Source organism: Theobroma cacao, chromosome 8 (assembly GCF_053813885.1).
Source record: "Theobroma cacao isolate CCN51 chromosome 8, ASM5381388v1, whole genome shotgun sequence".
NCBI lineage: Eukaryota > Viridiplantae > Streptophyta > Magnoliopsida > Malvales > Malvaceae > Theobroma > Theobroma cacao.
In genome coordinates, this window is record NC_142646.1 from 29,251,446 (window position 1) to 29,274,109 (window position 22,664).

The window sequence follows — 22,664 nt, forward strand, 5'->3', positions numbered from 1 at the left end:
TTATAAGTACTTCAATGGGGTCGAATTAAACTGTATCCTTTTTTTTAACTACTTGTACCCAAAAAAAAAAAAAAACAGAGCAGGCTTTACAGAGTAAAGTTCGATTATCATACTGTGTCTTATTGGCGCGAGTTCTGTACTGTTGTTTAGTACTTAGAACCCGTATCAAACTTCGGCATCAGCTATGGATATAGAGGCACCAGGCGAAGCTAAGGAGCTACCGAAAATCCACCGTCTGGACGAGTCGGTCGTCAACCGAATTGCAGCCGGAGAGGTAATCCAACGCCCTGTCTCCGCCGTCAAAGAGCTGGTAGAGAATAGTTTAGACGCCTCCTCCACTTCCATAAGCGTCGTCGTCAAGGACGGTGGCCTTAAACTCATTCAAGTCTCCGACGATGGCCATGGCATTCGAGTATTGAACTTCCCTTTTTTTTTCTTTTTGAATGCTAATTTTCATTTCTTTAAAATGGGAAGAAAAAGAGTAGCTAAAAATTTGTTATTAATTGAATTTCAATGCTGTTCATAGCATGAAGACTTGCCCATATTGTGTGAGAGGCATACGACGTCGAAGTTGTCGAAATACGAGGATTTGCAGTCAATAAAGTCGATGGGGTTTAGGGGGGAGGCGTTAGCGAGCATGACATATGTGGGTCACGTGACCGTCACCACCATTACCAAGGGCCAATTGCATGGATACAGGTTCTTGGATCTCACCTCTTCCACAAAATGTTGAAATCCTTCTTATTCTTCATTTAACAATTCCCCCCTTACCCCATTCTTTCGCTGTTTTTTTTTTTTTTTTTTTGGGGGCAGGGTGTCATATAGAGATGGCATGATGGAGCATGAACCCAAGGCATGTGCTGCTGTCAAAGGAACCCAAATAATGGTATCAACTACACTTTTGTTTTCCTTTCTTTTGACTTATTGTCAATTTCATGTAAGTATGTTTTGTATGGAACTGAGGAAACTATTAATCATTGGTTTTCTTTTGTTTAAGATAAGATTAAATTTCTCTCCGATTTGGTTTCTGTTTTTGTACAGAAAAAATTTATTAATAATTTAAGTGTATGGCTCTTGGGCAATGCAATTAGGGGAATACATGAGCCATGGTAAGCTTAAGTGGCGGCAATTATGTAACTTATGCGCTTGTTGGGAAGTGTATGTGATCTAAGTACGTGCTTCTGGCATGTTTATTCACCTTGAAATTAAATCAATTATGTAACTTAGCCTTGAGCTCTTACACAATTGGAAAGGAGCTCTAGCCTGAGCTTGTAAAAAGTTGGTTTAACACTCAAAACTCATTTTAAAATAAATTACATATAAAAAATTTTTGAACCATAATTTTCAGCCTCTTTCAAACAATATATGTATAATTAAACATCATGAACAAAAACATTAAGGTAATCAAAACTACTCCTGGGGAAAGATGAAACAAACTTCTAAACAAGGTTTGCTCCGTGCCCAACAAAACAAAAAGACAAAGTTTGTTTGTGCTTGAGACCTGCTCATGACTTGATAAGCAAGCTTTCTTCACCGGCGACTTGTGCACTTCGTTGACAAGCTATTTCCAAGCTTGCTTTGTAAAATATAAACAAGCCAAGCACCTTTCTGCTCAAACTCGGATGAGCTCAATTTTCAAGCTCAAGCTTGTTTGTTTTGGTAAGCGAGCTGATATTAGGTCCAGCTTCAAGTACTTGTGAATGGCTCAAGAGCTACTTTGTTCACTTTAACCCTATGCAGTTAGCTCCTTCATATTGTTTGATTTCTTTCATTTTTGGTTGTGTATTTCAGGTTGAGAACCTGTTCTATAACATGATTGCTAGGAGGAAGACACTACAAAATTCTGCAGATGATTATACGAAAATTGTGGACTTGCTAAGCCGGTTTGCCATTCATTATATTGATGTGAGCTTTTCATGTAGAAAGGTGGGCCTCTTATCAGTAAAACTTATCTGTATAGTTGTTAGCTATATTTTTTTACATGAGTGGTATATATATATAATATGACTTGTGTAACGCCGTTTCTTAACTTGTTATGTTATCAGCATGGAGCTGCTAGAGCAGATGTTCACTCGGTTGCGACATCATCAAGGCTTGATGCTATCAGATCTGTGTATGGTCTCTCGGTTGCTCGGAATCTGATAAAAATTGAAGCTTCAGATAATGATCCCTCTAGTTCAGTCTTTGAGATGGATGGCTTCATCTCCAACTCAAATTATGTTGTAAAGAAAACAACAATGGTGCTTTTTATCAATGGTATGTTTTGACTCTTCTGTATTGAAACTATTACACGACTAGGTGTCTTACTTCTATTTTGATTCCCTTCTGCTCGACTATCTGAAAGTGAAAAAGAAGCAGCATACAATGAAACAAAGTTGGTGGCTAATACATGAGATGTTTACAAAACCAACTGCAGAACCAAGTAGCAGTGCTAAATAATGACTGAAACCTTGGATGGCTCTCAAGGATAACTTTTTCAGAAACACTAAAACTGCCTCCATATGTACAGAACAATTCATTTATATGAAGCTCAAGATTCACTAGATAAAATACCCTTAAGAAAATGAAAGAAAGTAAAATCACCCATTGGAAATGAACAAGCTAACAGCTGATTTGAAGGCACCAAACAACTTAATCTCCTAGCTGGCCAAATTCCTCTTTTCCCTATGCTGGAAACTTAAAAAGCTGGCTATTTTCCTGCTGCATTAACTCCTGGTTGAGAGGTACTTGGCTCTGACAAGTTAAATTGAACATAACTTTCACAAATTTTAGATCTAACTTTTATTGTTTTTCCAATTAATCCCTTTGAATAAGCTGTTCTTTCCATAGAGCAATTAGGAATGCCACGAAACAAGTACCCATTTTTATGTAAAAATTTCTAGCTGTTCTAATTTCTGATCATTCATACTTGTAATATAAGGCCAAAATCTGGATCATCAGCATGCATTTCTTTCAATACCTCAAATTCAACCCTCTCAATAGATAAAGGATTGTGTAACCTGGTCATGCAAACCAGGTTGATGTTTGAGAACAAAATTGTAGGTTTATAGAATTGAGCTCCATTTGGCATGCCTGAAATTTTGACTTTTTGTTTGGGTTAAGATGCATGATGTAGTATGAATTTGGAGAGTCTGCCTACTTAGGCCTTATGTCAGGTTAGGGTTAGAAATTAGGGTTTTTGTGTTCCCATTCTCTCACTCAACCTGCTCGAACCCTCTCTGTGTTTTTTTGTAGAAATACTTATTTTTGGTTTTCCTTTACTTTTTGGGTACTCATTACATCATATGGTTTGGGAATTCATCCTAGTCTCGTCCTTTATGCTGAAACTGTTATTCTAGCTGTAGGCCAACAATTTTAAAAGGTCATTACCCATATTTAATTGGCCCAGAAAATTACCTATATTTAAACTTCTTTCTATTATCCTCTCTTTTGCTAATGCTGTTGCTTTTGTACTTTATTATTAGTATCTCTTATCTCACGTTCTTTTCATTTTTCTTTGTCAATTACTTCAGATAGATTGGTTGAATGCACTGCTTTAAAGAGAGCTCTGGAAATTGTTTATTCTGCAACCTTACCAAAAGCATCAAAACCGTTCATATATATGTCAATTATATTGCCACCCGAGCATGTTGATGTGAACGTGCACCCAACAAAGAGAGAGGTATACATATCAAGGATTCCTTTCTGCTCTTTCATGTGATAATTATACTTGTAGCACTTAGAGGTGAAGAGTTATGAATAAGGTGGTACTGGGGAAGAAATCATTGATGAATCTCTTAATGGTATAGCCAAAAGCTGATGTTCAGTTTCATCATGCATTTGTCACGATGGCATCCACAATTAACCTAACCTTAGATAAAAGAAAAGGGATTAAAGTTTTGTCAAAAACTTATTAAAGCAATAATAGCTTTCTTTGTTTATTTTTTCTTCCTTTTTATTGCTTGATTTCTTATGTTGTCACCTAGTAGCTAACACAACTTTACTGTGAGCCAATTATTAAAGGAAACCTAGAAGTACTTATTATTTTGGGGAGAAAAACATTTCTCCTTGTATTCCTAGCCTACATTCAACTTTTCAGTCTCTCGTATAGATTAGGGGTTTTGTGTTCTAATCCACCACTATTTAATGTGGAGATGCAGAATTTGGATGCAGAAACATATTTATAAAGGTGATCTATGGAAGATTTGGGGCTGTCTGCCCTAGTATTGTCAAAAGCTTAAGGTGAACTCTAGGCTAGGACTCTTACATAAGGTGCAAAAAAAGTGCTTGTCTGAGTGAAGATGATAATTTCTAAAAGATAGTTAATATATACAAGACTAGGAAAATTCTATGTATTATATCTAATAAGCTTAAAATATTTATTTAGTTTGTATACATTAAAGAGTTTACTCCTTTAGCTTGCCTAATGTCTTTCAAAGATCAAGAATGATCATAATTAATTTAACCAAAGAAAGGTCCAAGTTTCCTTTACTTCCATCTTCAAGAAAACTTTTGTTCATCAACTATATCATTTTATTAGTTTTTGTTACTGTAAATGAAGCTGAAATTGTCCTTTTTTTTACTATTAAAAGAATATCTAACAATTAAAATTAGAAACTCAAGAGACCGAAGGGAAACTAAAGTTAGATGCACTTTTTGTGTGCCTTTTGCCTTGAAAAAAAGGCTTGTGCCAGATCAAAGGCACCTTGTCTGGAGGTGCAAGCCATTTTACCTGATTGGCCTTGAGCCCTAGCGCCTAGGTGCACGCTTTGACAATGCTGGTTTGCCCATTAGGGTTTATAGCGGGCTATAGCTAGGAAAACTAGGGATTCTTGGGTTCATAACTTAGGTAAGGGTCTGGTTTAGCATTTTGGAATCAATTAGGGTTTTATTCAATTGAGATTTAATCTCATAAAAGAAAATATAGAAGGAATGTCTTGCTGCAAATTCTAGCAGCAAGAAGATTAGGGTTTGATTGGTGAGTTCAGGAAACTGGTTGTGGCAATTGACATGAATGTATTGGGCAAGAATTACAATTGATACATAAATGAAAGGGAATGCAGTTTAGGTTGCAAGAAAAAGAAGAAACTTGTTTAAAGGAAGATTTTCCTGTGCTTGAACAGCCTGATAATATAGTAGCAAGAAAAAAGAAAGGGGGAAAGTATCACATCTAAATTCTAGCTATCAATCCCTTGCAAATATGAAGCCACATAGGTATTTCGACTCTTAGAGTAGTCCTAGGACTAGAATTCCTAATTGGAAAAGTTGGACCCTAAGAAAATAAATTTGGATTCCTGGAAGCTCCTACAATTATCTCAAAGTGATATAGATCATTACTCCTAGAGTACTTACTTTTTTGGAATTACTGTTTTGGCCCTGAACAATAGAATACTGGAAATTTTGTAATAGAAAAATCCCAAATTTTTAAAGTTGTAATTACATAACAATAGTAATGACTTTAAGGTCTTCAATGGTGTATTCTACAGAGGTGGAGAAAAAGGAAATCAACTCATGACAGGTGTGTTGTGTATTTGTGGAAATGACGGCGTCAATCAAATGCCTGGATCTGTTTTGATTAGCATAAGGAATGTCTTTAAAGAAGAAAATGGAACACTAGAATAATAGCATGTGTTCCATGTTTGACTCTCCAAAACCACAAGAATGTCACTTCCAAGAAATAGTGGAAAACTAGATCTGCTAAAGTTGTACAAAACGAGACCCAAAGAACAGAAACTAAAGAACAAGCCCTTGTCGAAACAAATGCTTGATACATGAGTATGCAAGTGTTATTTTGGAAGAGAAAACTCATCATATTTCATTCATAATACATCATCTATATATACAGCCTAAACATCTCTAAAATAGAAAAAGAATAAAGGAAATAAAGAAAATAAAATCCTTAAAACTATGGTGATTCTTAATTCTTATAATTACGTTAATTATAATTTCTATAATTACGTTAATTAAAAAGGAGTATTTACAGATTTCTTATTCTATAACACTCCCCCTCTAGCTGGAGCATAGATGTTAATCATGCCTAGCGTGCTATGATTATATTCAACTTGAGCTCCATTCAACGCTTTTGTGAAGATATCTTCTAATTGGTCTTTTGTTTTAACATATCTTGTAGAGATGAACTTTTGCTAAATCTTTTTATGAACAAAATGACAATCAATTTCAATATGCTTAATTCGTTCATGAAACACGGGATTGGAGGCAATATGTAGAGTAGCTTGATTATCACACCATAACTTTGCCGACAAAGAAGACTTAAGACCAACTTCACTTAATAGCTGATACATCCATACTACCACACAGTTTGTGCCATAGCTTTGTATTCTGATTCTACACTAGACTGAGATACTACATTCTGCTTCTTACTTTTCCATGAGACCAGATTCCCTCCAATAAAAACATTATCCCGTTGTGGATCTCCTATCAATCTTGGAACATGCCTATTCTTCATCTGAAAAACATTCAATATTAGTGTGCCCATGATTTCCACAAAATAGACCAGATCTTGGAGGTCTCTTCAAATAACATAGGATTTGTTCCAAAGCTGCTCAATGGTTAATTGTTGGAACAAACATAAACTGACTTACAACACAAACAGAGTATGCAATATCAGAACGAGTCACTGTAAGATAATTCAATTTTTCAATCAGCCTTCTATACGTTTTAGGGTCTTCAAACAATTGACCATCTTCTTTTTTAAGCTGCAAATTAGGAGTCATTGGTGCACTACATGGCTTAGCACCTAATTTTCTTGCCTTTATCCACAAGTCAAGAACATATTTTTTTTAAGACAAGAATATACCTTTTTTACTCCTTGTCACCTTAACACCCAAGAAATACTTAAACAAACCCAAATCTTTTGTCTAAAAATGGGTATGAAGAAAGGAATTGAGAGATGAAATACCTGCAGTGTCACTCTCAGTAAAGACAATATCATCAACATACACAACTAGTAAAATTATGCTAGCGTCAGACTGTTTATAAAACATTGAGTGATTACACTTACTCTTCTTCATCCCAAACTCCTGAACTGCCTCATTAAATCTGCCAAACCAAGCACGAGGGTTTTGTTTTAGGCCATACAAGGATTTTCGAAGATGACAAATTTTCCCATACTCCCTTTGAGCAACAAACCCAGGTGGTTGCGTCATATACACTTCTTCCTGGAGGTCACTATGTAGAAAAGCATTCTTGATATCTAATTGATGTAAAGGCCAATCATAGGTAGCCGCCATAGAGATGATTAAACGAACAGAGGTAAGTTTAGCTATTGGAGAGAAAGCATCAAAATAATCAACACCATAAGTCTGGGCGTACCCTTTAGCAACAAGGCGGGCTTTAAGGTGAGCCATTGATCCATGAAGATTTACCTTTGCAACAAATACCCATATGCACCTAATAGCTTTCTTCTTGGCGGGCAAATTTACCAAGTCCCAAGTACCGTTACCATCTAAGGCCATCATTTCCTCTACCATAGCAGCACGCTAGCCAAGATGAGACAAGGCTTCATGAACAGTTTTAGGAATTGAAACAGAATCTTAGGATGCAACAAACGAACTAGAAGGAGGAGACAAGTGATCAGTAGAAACAAAGGATGAAATAGGATAAGTACATTGACATTTGCCTTTCCGAAAAGCAATAGGGAGATGAAGACTAGGATCATGATCACTGGAGACTAGATCTGACAGTGAAGGAACTGGTAAAGGGTATTTGGTTTGAGTCTCTGATCGTCTGGAGCAGACATAGAAATAGGTGGTCGAGTAGGCGCAAGAATATCTGGGGTACTGACAGAATGGGTTACAGTATAAACTAGTAGATCATATTCCTCCCTTGACTATCATAACTAGAAGATGAAAAAAATGAAGTATTTGCAAGAAAAGTGACATCTGCAAAGACAAGATAGTGGTTAAGAGTAGGAGAATAACATTTGTAACATTCTGAAGACCAGAATACTCAAGGAAAACACACTTGACAGATTTTGGATCTATTTTGGTGATTTGGGGATGAACATCACAAACAAAACACGTACTACCAAATATCTTGGGTTCAATAGGAAACAAGGACTTGGAAGGAAAGACGACAATATAGGGAATATCACCATCAAGGATAGAGGAGGGCATCCGATTAATCAGAAAACAAGTTGTGAAGACGGCATCAGCCCAAAACTGTTTAGGAACTTTTATCTGAAAAAGCAGTGCTTGGGTTACCTCAAGGAGATGTCTATTTTTCCTTTCGGCAACTCCATTTTGAGAAGTGTATCAATACAAGAAGATTGACGGAGATTTCCATTTTGAATCATATAGGATTGAAATTTATCGAAAAAATATTCTTTGGCATTATCACTTCACAATGTGCGCACAAAAACATTAAATTGTGTTTTTATTGCATCACAAAAGGCACCAAAAATGGAGAAGAACTCAAAACGTTTTTTCATTAAGTATAGCCAAGTGACACGAGTATAGTCGTCAACAAAAGTAACAAAGTATTTAAAACCAGACTTAGACATGATAGGACAAGGACTCCAAACATCAAAATGGACTAACTCAAAATTGGACACAGCCTGTTTATTGACTTTGGAAATTGACGGGAGACGATGTTTGGCAAACTGACATGACTCACAATCCAATGATGACACATTTGAAATTGAGGACATAATTTTTTCAAGGAAGATAGAGAAGGATGTCCCAATTGACAATGCACCTCAAAGGGAGTTAATACACATGAACAAGCAAAGGATATTGGCACTTGTGTGAAAAGGTAGGAGAGACCTCCAGACTCATGACCTCTACCAATAATTCGCTTTGTCGTAAGATCTTGAAATAAACAAAGATTGGGAAAGAATGAGATACAAGAATTCAAGGCACGAGTCAGTTTACTAACAGAGATTAGATTAAATGAAAACTTCGGTAGACTCAAGACATGAGACAATGAAATTGATGGAGTTGGATTAACAATTTCAGAACCAAGAACACAAAAGGCTGATCCATCTGGTCAAGTAACACTAAAGGAGGTTGTATGTGATTGGAAAGTGCAAAATAGATTCGAATTATCTGTCATGTGATCTGAGGCACTAGAATCAATAACCCATTTGGATGATGAGGATATAAGAAATGTAGTGGAATTTCCTGACTCAGATATAGCAATGATAGGATAAGTAGTGGATTTTAATGATTCTTGGTTCTAAGAGAATTGGGCAAATTCATTTGTAGAAACTAGAATAGACTTTGTAGAAGATAAAATATTAGGAGCTACAACATTTGTTGATTGACCTCGTTGAGATTTATTTCAGAGTTTCCTAAAAAAAAGCTTGTATGGCTCGGGTCATGACAATAATAGCACACAATTCCTCTTGACTCCTGAGTACGACTATCAACATCTTGGTTACAATTGCCCGTTCCCTTTCCTCTGTTACCACTCCTATTATTCTAACGACTTACAAGAGAATTGTTTTTAGTTTGAGCGAACGTAGAGCTCGAGCTTTTGTACAAAGTACCCTCGTATAGGTGTCATGCAAGGAGGAGATCTTGGAACCAGAAAGAATCTAAAATTTGACAGTCTCAAGCTCTGAAGGATGACTCACCAGAAAATTCATAACCGCCATTTGTTCCTATTGAGCTTGCTGAAATTTCACATCAGGACTAAAAGACAACAGAACATTAAGCTCATAAATTCTTTTAAAATCCATAAAATAGGCTGTGAGAGACCGATCTTGTTTCACTGCACAATAAAATGCTTTACATACCTCATAAATACGAGGGATATTTCCTTTATTGGAATATAAAAAATCTAAATAATCCATCAACTCTTTGACAAACTCACAATGATTAATCAAGCTAATAATCTCATTATTAATGGAATTTCGATTCTATAGGAACAGTTGTGCGTCTTCCTTCATTCAGGTTTGCTTTGTATTATTAGTAGGAGGATCATTAGTAATATGATTATCTTTATCGATGCTTCTTAAATGGGCCCGAATTGTCTCGCTCCATTCCAAATAATTGGAACTATTAAACTTATGCTCTGTGACCTTTGTCATCACAGGAATCACATCAGCCACTACCATTGATTTTTTTTTCTGGCACAAACTCTACCATCTTGAAAACCCAGTAACAAAACCCAACAAGAGTACCAAACTATCTTGTGAAAACCTTTCGGCGTGATTTTATAAGACTAAAAGAGAAGACCTGAGTGAAAATCTCCAAAAACTAAGCACTCTGTTTCAAAGGAAACAGATCTACCAGAATTGAGAATGTTCTCTCTCTACGCAGGCTCTGATACCATGTTATTTTGGAAGAGAAAACTCAGGATATTTCATTCATTATGCATCATCTATGTATACAGTCTAAACATCTCTAAAGTAGGAAAAGAATAAAGGAAATAAGGAAAATAAAATCCCTATGACTATGGTGATTCTTAATTCTTATAAGTACATTAATTATAATTCCTATAATTACATTAATTAATAAAGGAATATTTACAGATTTCCTATTCTATAACAGCAAGTAACCTTTGTTCATGTTTAAGTCTTTGCTTTACGAGAGTTGCTTGTTGTTGAATCAGCTCTTGTAAAATGTTTGGTTCCTGTGCTCCTCCTTCTCTGGCTTCTCTCTCTTTTCAAGTCTCACCTATTTTTTTTCTTACACACATTGATGTGCAGGTAAGCCTTCTAAATCAGGAAGTTATTATTGAGAAGATACAGTCTGTGGTTGAATCAATGTTAAGAAACTCAAATGAGTCAAGGACATTTCAAGAACAGGTACATGTTGTCCCTTCTATAATTAGAAGTAGTACCTGTTGCTTTCCAACAAAGAGATCTTAGAATGTGTTCCTGTCTTTAAAAGTGTAACTGCCTCTAAAAGCATAATGACGAATAGGAAATTGCAGTGTCACTTTTTCTTAAACTGTCATGAACTCTGAAAGTTTGATAACGTTGTAAGTCATTTCTATGATCAAGGTGAAAGCTTGTCAATTTGTTCATGCCTTTGTGCAGTAATAACATGTTATTGCATCATCTAGTTTAACTTGTTGAAGATGATGAGTAGGATCTGGCTGATTGGCTGTTGCATTATTTGACATTTTGGGTCTACTTTTAGAAGTTTTAATATGTATTTTTGTCTTCCATCTTTTTTTATCCCTTTTTTTTTCTCTTGGAGAAGTGTAAAGATTTTTCTGATAGACTTTTGAGCTAACCTCAGCAAAGCATTTCTCTCTCTCTAGGGGGTGAGGTGGGAGTGTTATTTGTTTTTATAACCCACTTTACTCATTTAATCTCTAAATCCATGGTCATTAAATTTTGCACATTTATAGTTTGGTTTCTTACAAGGTTGTTGTTCTTGTCCACACATGGGTAAAGTCTTGATTTTCTTTATGGCAATGGAATGACCAACTTATATTTCTGTTAAATTCTTTTTTTTAATTGATGTTCTGTTCTCTTATTGCAATCCATTTGTTTTTATGAAAAAGCTCGTATCGTGATCCATTATTGCAACCTTATTTTATCTGGGTTACTATTGTTGAAAATCTTGATCACTAAACACTATGGTCTTGCATGAGATGCTACATGAAGGAACGATAGTTTCTAATGCTTATTTGTCTTTAGGGGGAAAGGGAAAAGAAAACAGAAAGAAAATGAGAAGGTCTAGGGTGCCATGCGTGCCTAGGTACTCCAACAAATTCAGTATAAACTGGAGGAAATTAAAGATTTATCAAGAACATGAATATAACAGTAACAGTGACAGTTTGAGAATAGAGGCAGGTAGATAAATAACTAAAGGTCCAACAGTAGTAAGTAACTCAAGACACATCTTTGAGCATAGGCTGTGTGCTTGTCCTTTTGCACTAATATTTAGTTAACTTTAACATGGCTTTGTTTGATAATAGAAACAACTATGTAGTTATGATACAGGTGCTCTCCCAAATGAAAAAGTTGATTGGTTAATTAAAGCACTTCTGCAAGTCGAGCTAAACTCTTTATTCAGTTTCCTGTGTAAACTAGGACTCCAGAAGAAAATGCTCTCAGAACATGGGGAGAAAGTTTCTAATAGTTGTAGAACCATCTTCTGACTCCTTTCCTAGCAATTCACTGTCTACAAAATGCTCAAAGAATCTTTTGCTGGCTCATTTTTAGCAATTTGCTGTCTAGAGTGCAAGAAAACTGTTGAATTTTTATCTTATGTTCCAACTAATTTTTCAGTTCTCAGCATTTTTAAATGGATATTGCAGTCTCACTTGTGCACTTTCTTCTTGTCATCTGGTGTCTATTGCGTATGACAGACAGTGGAATCCTCTCCATCTGTTCCCTCAATTACAAACAATGAGTCACACCTTAATCCCTCACCCTCTGGTAATGCTACAGAAAACATTCTCCTCGTGACTCTTACATGCTCTTGGATTTCCTACTCTGAATCTGAACACGTTCATTCAATTATATTTGTTCATAGTCTGTGTGCATTTTCGAACTCTCAGGATCAAAATCACAGAAAGTTCCAGTGCACAAAATGGTAAGAACAGATTCATCAGATCCAGCTGGAAGGTTGCATGCCTACTTGTATAAGAAACCCCAGAACCACCTTGAAATGAATTCAAGCTTGACAGCAGTGAGGTAGGACGCATAGATAGTCCATGCTTATAAAAGAGTAAACTGCTCTTTCTTTTTTAATTGCTGTACTGTTTAGACTTATCTGGAAGAGATGGCAGGGCTTGTTCTTACCTTCTTGTACCTAGCCTCTCTTTTACAGTCCATTTCCTATTATGTTGAGTTACTCTGGAGAATCCCTGCTTTTTCAGAAATGCTTTTGGTTTCTACACTTCCCTAGGAAATTTTAATAGGTGCTCATATGGACTTTGCTGCAAAAGAAAGATGTTCTGAATTCCTTTTTTTTTCCTTTCCTCCCCCTTCCTTTATTTTGGTTTTCTAAAAAATTAATGTGCAAGAATGCTAAAGCGTTTTGAGTATCTGATGCCTGTATTTTTAAACATAAAATAAGTCTACTTTGATCTATCTATCCATCTATATTTAATCTTCATATGCAGGTCGTCAGTTAGACAAAGAAGGAACCTGAGGGAAACTGCAGATCTTACTAGCATTCAGGAGCTTATCAATGATATTGATAGCAAATGTCACTCTGGTAATTGTGTGACAATTTATTGTGCTAGAAAATTTAGTTGGGTGCACTTATCCGATAATTCTTACTAAAATTTATTATGTAGGCCTGCTGGACATTGTGAGACAATGCACTTATGTTGGAATGGCAGATGATGTTTTTGCATTGCTTCAGCATAATACTCATCTATATCTTGCTAATGTGGTGAACTTAAGGTAATTTTTCCACACATTCCTGAAATCCCACATGCTTATGTGCTTATGACAAGTATATGCACCTCTATGGGACAGCAAAGTAAAATTTTGCCTTTTTTTTTGGGACTAAACATTAACTCATCAGATTCCCAGACATTATGGCAACCAAATTGAGTTTAAAACAAAAAATCATGAAAAGAACCCAACACCAAGAAGGTTAAATTTAAAAGTAAAAATGATATCACTGAAGCTAACTTTTGCACACCATGTGAACACAACTTTATCATTGTCATTCTTTCTTCCCATTAAGATTTAAATTTAGGGTAAACCCTACATAGACCCCTTAGGGTATGATATTTTTTCACGTAACACCTTGAGGTTCTTTTTTTCCCAAATAAAACCTTGTGTTTTACTACTAATCCCACAGTGGGGTAACAATGTTAAATTTTCACTAAAAAGATAATAAGATCATTATAATTTTCACTAGAAATACAATAAGGCCCTTATAGTTAAAAGCCTTATTTTTTACATTTGAGCCCTCAATTCCCAAATTCTTCTTCAAAGAGAGAAGCCATAACTTTTCAAGTGGTTTATCACAAACATAAAGTAGTATGTGTTTATGTACCTTTGCATGATTAGATGCCATTTGATTGAGCAGAAAGTGGCAGATTGAAGGAGCCTTTTTAAAATATCACTAACATTTTATAGTCTAGTAAAATCAAGCACACTTCTTTAAAGTTGAATAGGGATACAAGTTTTTGTATATAAAGAAAAAAGAAAATAGGGATATGGATTTGCTCTAAGGTGAGTAAAATCTCTTAGTGCGCAGAAGTGATGTGAAGAAAATGAGGTTTGCAGTTTTTTGCAATTTTCATGAATTGTCCTTTTTGTCAAGTGTATTTTGTTGCAAATGTTATCTATGTACTTGTGCTTTGAGTGTTGTATTTTATATTTTAAATTAATAAGTTTGATGTTGTTCCGTATTGACATTATAGATTGTATTTTGTTTTTATGTCTACTTCATAAATCATAAAATATTAAAATTGGGAATTTAGGGCTCAAATGTAAAAAATAAGGCTTCTAAATATAAGGGTCTTATTGTCTTTCTTGGAAAATTATAAGGGTCTTATTGTCTTTTTAGTGAAAATTTAACATAGTTGCCCCTATAGTAACAGTAGTAAAACACAAGGTTTTATTTGGGAAATAAAAAAAAAGAACCTCAGGGTGTTATGTGAGAAAAGTCATATCACAAGGGGTTTATGTGGTGTTTACCCTTAAATTTATTACTTAAAATGCAGTACAGTGGGTAGAAAGCAAGGAGGTCTAGACTTTTTTGAAGAGACACTTTCAAACCCAACATTGCTATAGCTCATAAGACATTCTAAATCACGACAAAGGGAAAACTTAAGACTTAATGACATAGTAACAATTAAGATCTACATCAAAAATTTTTCTTGCAACATGAACAATCGTGTTGCAGAGCACTACTTAAATGAAAATCAGCAAAATGATAGCTGCACGAACACACATGGGATTTAAAAATAAAATGCAAAGACTAATTCACAGTTGAAATTTTCGTATTCAGGATTATGAAAATGGGTTGAGAAGGGTATTAATGATGATTGAATCCCTATCTTTGAAACAAGATTGCTAAAATGTGAAACTATATGGATTTTGTGGAGTATTGGGTAGGAAATGGTAGTAAACCTTTTTCTTGAGAGCTTGCAATGGTTTGAAATGAAGATTACAAATCTAAACTGTACATATGCGTGCTTACACATCTTGCATAACTTGTTAAAAGGAGCACGTTTTGGATACAAAGATTGAAGGAAATGAAGATGCATGTGTAAATAGAACATTATAACCAACACTCTCAAATAAAATCAGAATGGGCATAATCTTTCAAATGTATAATCATCTAACAGGACAGACAGAAGGTATTGTAAAACAAACAAGATAAAGGCAGACACCAGAAATTCCATTAAATTTTTAGAAAGAGACTTGACTAGTTTTTGGCTCAAAGTGTCGTCAGCATCCACAAGAAATCATTTTGCTTGTGCAAATCTTGAGTTATAACATCAAGGAAATGCTTGTAGCACCAAGTCATTTAGTTGTACCATTTGTAGTACAAATTCAAGTTGAACAAAATCTCATGAGGTAACTATTTTACGGTAGACCATCATACTATTGAAACCTGCTGTTTAACCGTATCAGTGAAGAAAAAAATTTGAAATTATGGTTGATGCCATAGTATAGGAAAAAGAGAAATAGAATGGTGAAAATAGTAAACAATTATTACAAGGCAACTTACAATTATGCATGACAGGCATAATGAAACTTTGCATATATAATATTACTATTTTTCGGGGCCAGGGTGGGGGAGGGAAGATAGAAGGCTCTCATCTGGTCAAACCTACTTGAAAATTCACCTCTTCATGGCATCCCGTGCAGGTTCTACCACAATAAATTAAATAGATTGATCAGTCAAAACTTTTTCCTTTTCTCTTAAGTTGCAAAAGAGAACAATGTTAAACAGGGTAAAAAGATCAATAAATTAAATAAAGGTAAGATCTAGATGTAGCCTTTTAGACATATAAGTCAGCATTAATTTGGGCAAATCATCACACTCTCATAGAAGAGCTGCATGTATAAAGTTACTTTTTTCAGTCTATTTGCCTGTGCCACATGAAGTCCCTGCATTAACCATGTAGCCTTACATATATAAACAAACACAATTTATCATGTATGTACCAAGTTCCTAGGCTGTTTTTCTTTTTAGATGCTGTCACTAACATTTTATGCGCTTTCCTTTTTAATAATAAATGAAGATAATTGCCTGCAAATAGTTGTTACTTTTTATCTTTTTTGGTCTTGTTATGGCATGACTAATATGTGGCACCATGTGATCATTTTTGTTCATATTGATAGCAAAGACTAATGCCTTTACAAGGTTGATTTTTTCTGATTGAAAGTTTGTCAAAGTTGGACTAACAATGTATTTTATGCATTAATAAGAAGAATTGATTATAAATATAGGAGATAATGAACTTCGAAGCCTTGTATGCTTGAGTTGGATTCACACCTTGCGTCCTTTTGCTGAGTTCTCCTGGAAAGCAGATATTTTATTTTGTATTGTTTTTTGAAATTTCCTTTTTGTCTGCATTTGCAGCAAAGAACTTATGTATCAGCAAGTTCTTCGTCGATTTGCTCATTTTAATGCTATCCAACTAAGCGAATCAGCACCCCTGCAAGAGTTACTTATGTTGGCGCTGAAGGAGGAGGAGTTGGACCTAGAATGCAATGAAAATGATGACCTCAAAATGAAGATTGCAGAAGTAACTTCATTTCTTCTTTCATGATTGATTGAAATTCTGTCTGAATTTTCCAGCATGATTGAGACTGATAGAAATAACTGTTGTCTTGATTGAACTGACTTAAATATAGCTAGTAATATATTTATACATAGCAGGTTGTATTATATGCTTTTCATTAATGTAAACAGTATAACTTGCCTTGTGGTTTAAAGGTTGTATAACATATAAATTGTCAAGCAGGACAATTTCATACCGTGTCAAGCCTGGTTTGGTTGTCCATATTTTGCTAGGTCCAGTGAGGGGGACTATTTTAAGGGAGAACCAGTTCAGTCTGAGGCCTAGCTTGTGTAATTGTCAGTCGTTCGGCCACCTGAGCTTGTCTGAGTTTATAGAATTAATCAGAAAACAAATTTTCACATCTTTAACTAATTCGAATCTTCAAAAAAAAAAAAAAAACTAATCCGAAAATTATTGCAAAATGCATTTTCTTTCCCTCCATCAGCAAACAAGAGAAAGGATCATAGCAAAAGGAAAAAAGAGTAAGAGTGAAAAAGCAACAAAAATGCATAAAGATATAATTTCTTTTTTTGGTTCTTTCTTTTCCTTTCCTTTATTTTTTAATTTAAATGAAGATTGATGTGACTGGTTCTCATTTTTCATTATGTGTTAGTTGATTTCATTTAAGGCCATAAAGTTGCTTTTCAAGTACATAATACATTTGTTTTTGCAGCTTTCAACATGTGTGCCTTGTGACCCATTATGGTTGCGCTTATACAAACCTCTGATCTTCTGCAGATGAATACACAGCTGCTTAAGCAAAAAGCTGAAATGCTAGAGGAGTATTTCTGCATTTTTATTGATTCAGATGGGAATCTGTCTAGGCTTCCAATACTACTTGACCAGTACACTCCAGACATGGATCGTGTTCCTGAATTCTTACTATGTTTGGGCAATGATGTAAGTTCCAGTGTTTAATTACTGTAATTCTTGTTTCTATTGCCATGACATCTGGTAGTTGTTAGAGACTGTGAGCTTTTTGTGCTTAAAAAGTTAAATTAGCTCTTCCTCACAAACTTATGTGTGATCTCACTTGAAATTGAATTTTTGTGTTCATTCTGCACACAGACTGCCAATAATTCAAAGAGTGAGAACAATGAAGTGGTAGTTCATGTGTTTTCACATTAAAGTCATTCTTATGACAACATTAGCAACATGGAGTTTTGCATGCAAATGGATCTTGTTACTTCTGCTCTTTTTCTTGTTTCTCTCTCACTCTGTGTGTGTGTGTATATATATATGTTCGATCTCACATACCTTTCCTTGTTTTCTTTTTTATTTCTCCCCTCTCTTCCCTCCCCCTTTTTTGACCTTTTCAGATACTTCATCAAGCCCCTATCCGTTGCTTTAATCTAGGGTTCATTTCTCTCCTTTGTCACCATCATCTGCGTCATTGTCGGTGACATTGAGAACTTTGCTCCCCTTCTTTTCTCTCTCTTATTCCTCCTTCCTTTCTTTTACCTTTCTTTTCCTCCTGTCTAAACTTCACTCTCTCTTTCCCTTATCTAATTCGCTCCCATTGGCAGCCTCCCTCCTCCCTTTCTTTGCCTAGGCCCTTTTTCTTTCATTTTCTTTTTCTTTTTTGGCTATTGTTGTAATTGTGTTTGTAACAAGTCATGCTTGAAGCACTTGAAGGAACCACCATAGGTATGGATTAGAAAAATAAGTGAGAAAGTATATATATTAATTTACCAGGTAATTTCTACTGTTGTACAAGTGCTTCATTTTATCTATTTTACTAAGATGTATCTTGCTTTATCAGTGGTGATAGCTGATACTACTTACATGTAAGTGTCAAACTTTTTACATATAACCTTTTCATGGAATTAAATACTTGTTTGTACAAATTATGATTTCTCCTATTTACTGTAGGTTGATTGGGAAGATGAAAAAAATTGCTTCCAATCACTTGCAGCTGCTCTTGGGAATTTTTATGCCATGCATCCTCCTCTGTTGCCACATCCATCAGGTGAAGGATTGGAATTTTATAGAAAGAGAAAACATGGGAAGAATCCTCAAGATGTAGGAAAGTCTTCTTGTGACATTGGTATGTCTGAATCTCATTGTGTATGTTTCCCTTGAAGATAAGCCTTCTTTTTTGTGAGACTAGTAGAAAGCATGAGCATGGCAATACTTGTAGCAGTAATAAGTAAATCAATTTTACTAGTGGAACTGCAAGCCAAGATAAAATGCAATGTTATAGCTTTTCCCTGCTGCTGAGTGCTCTAAGGCCCGTTTTAAGATGCACCAAATGCAGTTGTTGCCGGTTGGAATTTAATGCAGTCTAGAAATAGTAAATCATAAATGAAAATCACTACATTAAAGACAAACCATTGCATTAAAATATTAGACTTAACAGATGTCCTTGGGCCACTAATTAGGAAACTCTTACTTTTAAGGAAATTTATTTGATTTGTGCTTGTTTTACTAGAAAGTTTGCTTTAAATTTGTCATAATTTTAACACAATTTCAAATTACATAAAATATTGTAGATTAATTTCAAATTATTGCTAGTTGTGTTACTTCTATTCAAAATATATGGCATTGCTTTTTCTTCTCTTCACCCAACTTGGGTAATCTTAACTTAAATTTTCACCTCTAGAAACATTGTTCTTTATCATTTTTGTTATTTAGTTTATCTTATCAGCAATTGAGCATACTATTGACAATGGGGCTATATAAGGTTCTTGTGATCTAAGAAGAGTCGTGCTGCATAAATTTATATAATAGTTTTTTTCTGAGTACTTTGTTATCTAATTGTGTTCTAGTTTTCTTTATGCCTTTTGTTTCAAAGACTATTTTGAGGAGAGTAAAGTTTTATGTTCATCTTAACTATCAGGTACTTACTAGGGGAAAAGAGGTGACGGGAGGGGTAATGAAATGTTTGCTAGCTTTTGCTCAAATAACTGTCATACTTTAAAGACCTGGCAATTGGTGTTTTTGTGTCTTAATCGTGTTGATATGATTAAGACACAACACAATAAGACTAAGCTTGAACACGGCACGAATAATTATTTGTGTCAGCATCTGAAAACACGTATACGGATATGTTTAATAGCTGTGTAACATCACACAACATGACTGAAATATTTATTAAATGTGTCAAGATTTTTTATACAATACGACACGATTAATAAACGTGATTAAACATAGCTTTTTCATAGCACGATTAATACGATTAACACATTTAACACGTTTGACATAATTAAATTAAAATATTTACAATTAAATATAATTTTATTGTTCAAATTTAAAATCAATAATTATAAAACAATTATAATAAAATATTGTTACATTATTATCCTTATGAAATACAAAAAACCTTTTGTAATAATTGTTTAAAATTATTTAAGTAAGGCTAAAATAGTATCTAATTATTAATCTTAATGGGTTGATAAATGTCACATATACACGTTTAAACACGACAACACAATTAACACGATAACGTGTTTAAACGTGTTACTTGTGTCTGACACGGTTAAGACATGAAACGTGATAAGACTAAACCTAAACCTGTTTAACCCTGTCTTCTCGTGTCGTGTCTAAAATTGTCAGGTCTAATTCTTTATGAAGTAATAGGTTTCTTGCTTCAATTTGCAATTTTCAACCCATATGCACTATGTTACATAGCCTTTCCACATTACCTCGTACCTGTGTCTGACACTTCTTGGACACTTAAAATTTAGGTGGTATGATGCTTAGATCCTCAAAATTAATGTAGAGAATTGCCAGCAATATGACATAACCCTGTTGAATACATACCCATGTTTAACATCTGTCTGAGTACGTAACATAGTTCTATTCCTTGTGCTGGAGAATGCTTTGGGAAATTTATATTTATGTTCCTTTAGTAATTGGCGTTGTTTGCTCTGGTGTTCACAGGGGATGATATTGAAATAGAGGATGAATTTGAGCACAAACTACTTTCAGAAGCAGAGACTGCATGGGGCCAGCGTGAATGGTCAATCCAACATGTGTTGTTTCCATCCATGAGACTCTTTCTAAAGCCTCCAACGTCAATGGCTGTTAATGGAACCTTTGTCAGGGTAGGCAGATTTTACTCTTCACAAGTGCTAATATAGGCAGAGTTTACTCTAGGAGTTCCTTTCCTTCCATAGTTTGCTAGTCTTATTGAAACCTTATGACTACTACCATCAACATGTTATATATACTAATCCATAGCTAGTTTCTGTTTTCTTTTCTTTTTTTGGTACATATGATCTTGGGCCAGAAGGTAGGCAGTGGCCATCTCTCATCCAATAAATCCCATCTCTCACATCTTAAGATTTAAACCCAAGATCTCCAAGATGGAGTCTCAATTTCTAACCATGTTTGGTCCAAACATAATTTCTCTTTTATTACGTTCGTACGGACACCCATTGGGCCTTTGGTTACACGATGGGGCATAACCTCCTATCCTATAAAACCACCCTCCTTTCAAAGACTTGGGACTTTGAATTGAGACTTTAAATTTAGAAGTCTGAAGTTATAACAGTTGGAGCATCCTCTTGGAGATGATAGACGTCCCATTGTGCAATTGACTTTTGTAGGGTATTACTCTTCTAGTTTGAATTAGTTTTTTTGTATATGGTAGCATATATAATAATAAGACATGCATAATATAATTAATGATTAATATTGGTGGGACAAACCCAAAAAATTAATACTAATAGTAGAACTGCTGAACTTTTTTTCAGAAACTTGTTTTCACCTTCTCCTCCCACAGTTTAGTTGATAATGAAGTACACTAATCTGTGATCCTTGCCTTTTTCAGGTGGCTTCACTGGAGAAGCTCTACAGGATTTTTGAGCGATGCTAAATGAAGAGATTGCCTTTAGATGATGTCAGAAAATTCACAGATGACGGCTATTATCTGAAGGTCTCCATTTTGCAGTAAGTATGATATATTGTGCTTGAGGTCGAGAACTGGTATGGGAAGTATTGCCTGAAGGGCCATGTGTATATGCTATCTGTGAAAACCCCTCCCCAAACCCAAAAAAAAAAAAAAAAAGGAGAAACATGCCGCTTTCCTTATACCAATTACCTTTTGCTATGTTTAGCAAGATTCCATACTAGACTGAGATGTACGCAACAGTTAATATGCTACCATCCAAAAGCCAGCTGTTTGTTTATTGTCCTTGCGACAACTACTGTGGCAGCTAAATCTAAAAGGTTCTAGCCTCGAGAAGCTTTTGTATTTGAATAACAATTTTTCTGTATATGGCCCAAGTAAATCGTAGGTGAGCATTTGGTCGAATAGTTCAAAAGAGTTAGATTTAAATTCTTTCTTTTTTCTTGTTAAGAGTTGATTCATGTCAAGTCTAACATTTTAGCTTGGTGTTTTGGTCTCATTTTATAATTGCTGTGGGTGGGTTGGTAGTAGAGATAAATTAAGGGCTGTTTGAAGTGGGAAGTACCTGTTTAAATTCCCAACTCTCTCCTGCAAATTCTTTTTGGGTTTTTGGGGTACAAGAGGGAGTTGTATGCTTTCAAGAATGTTGACCCCTCTTACTTTTAGGGTATATTTCCAATTCTTCCTTCTCAATTCTTGTGCATAATTAAAATGGAAAACAAGGATTCCGAGGATAATTAAAATTGTCTTTTAGTATGTTGTGTGTCCTGTCAAGTGCTTTAAAAGAAGTAAAGTGTTAAAATTTCACACGTAATGGATTTTGAAAAATTTACAAGTATGGATACTGTACATCTTATCAAGTTAAATTTTTTTAAGAAAGGGTAATAGTCTCGACTTTGAATATGTTTTAAACACGTGGAGAGTTAGATTTAATTAATTTTTTCGTTTCATTGTGTTTGAGCACCCCTTTTATTATATTTTACTAATCAAGCTGAAAGCTCCACAATAATTCATAAATTCTTTCAAAAAAAAAAAAGAAATGTAAAGCTCTAAATAAAGAGGAGAGGTTCAGCAATGAAGAAAGAGAAACCTTGTAAGGGATGGGCTCTTAATGCTTTATTCAGCAGGAGGAGAATGTGCCTGCAATACC

General features: G+C 34.9%; 1 protein-coding gene across 3 annotated transcripts; it reads left to right on the top strand.

Moving 5' to 3' along the window:
• The first annotated feature begins 54 nt into the window (after positions 1–54).
• MLH1 (MUTL-homolog 1) lies at positions 55–21,966 on the top strand. Of its 3 annotated transcripts, XM_007020076.3 has the most exons (16): positions 55–412; positions 527–699; positions 814–886; positions 1,792–1,926; positions 2,046–2,256; positions 3,513–3,661; positions 10,652–10,750; positions 12,268–12,337; positions 12,460–12,595; positions 13,027–13,121; positions 13,204–13,312; positions 16,461–16,626; positions 17,401–17,562; positions 18,535–18,709; positions 20,545–20,708; positions 21,437–21,966. In XM_007020076.3, the coding sequence occupies exons 1-16, from the start codon at positions 185–187 to the stop codon at positions 21,479–21,481; spliced, it is 2,190 nt and encodes a 729-aa protein (XP_007020138.3). In that variant the 5' UTR covers positions 55–184; the 3' UTR covers positions 21,482–21,966. The 3 variants fall into 3 exon arrangements, with proteins under 3 accessions (XP_007020138.3, XP_017981755.2, XP_088665222.1); XM_018126266.2 differs by lacking the exons at positions 18,535–18,709; positions 20,545–20,708; positions 21,437–21,966 and adding an exon at positions 18,425–18,451; XM_088809096.1 differs by lacking the exons at positions 55–412; positions 527–699; positions 814–886 and adding an exon at positions 1,343–1,659.
• Positions 21,967–22,664: the final 698 nt, after the last annotated feature.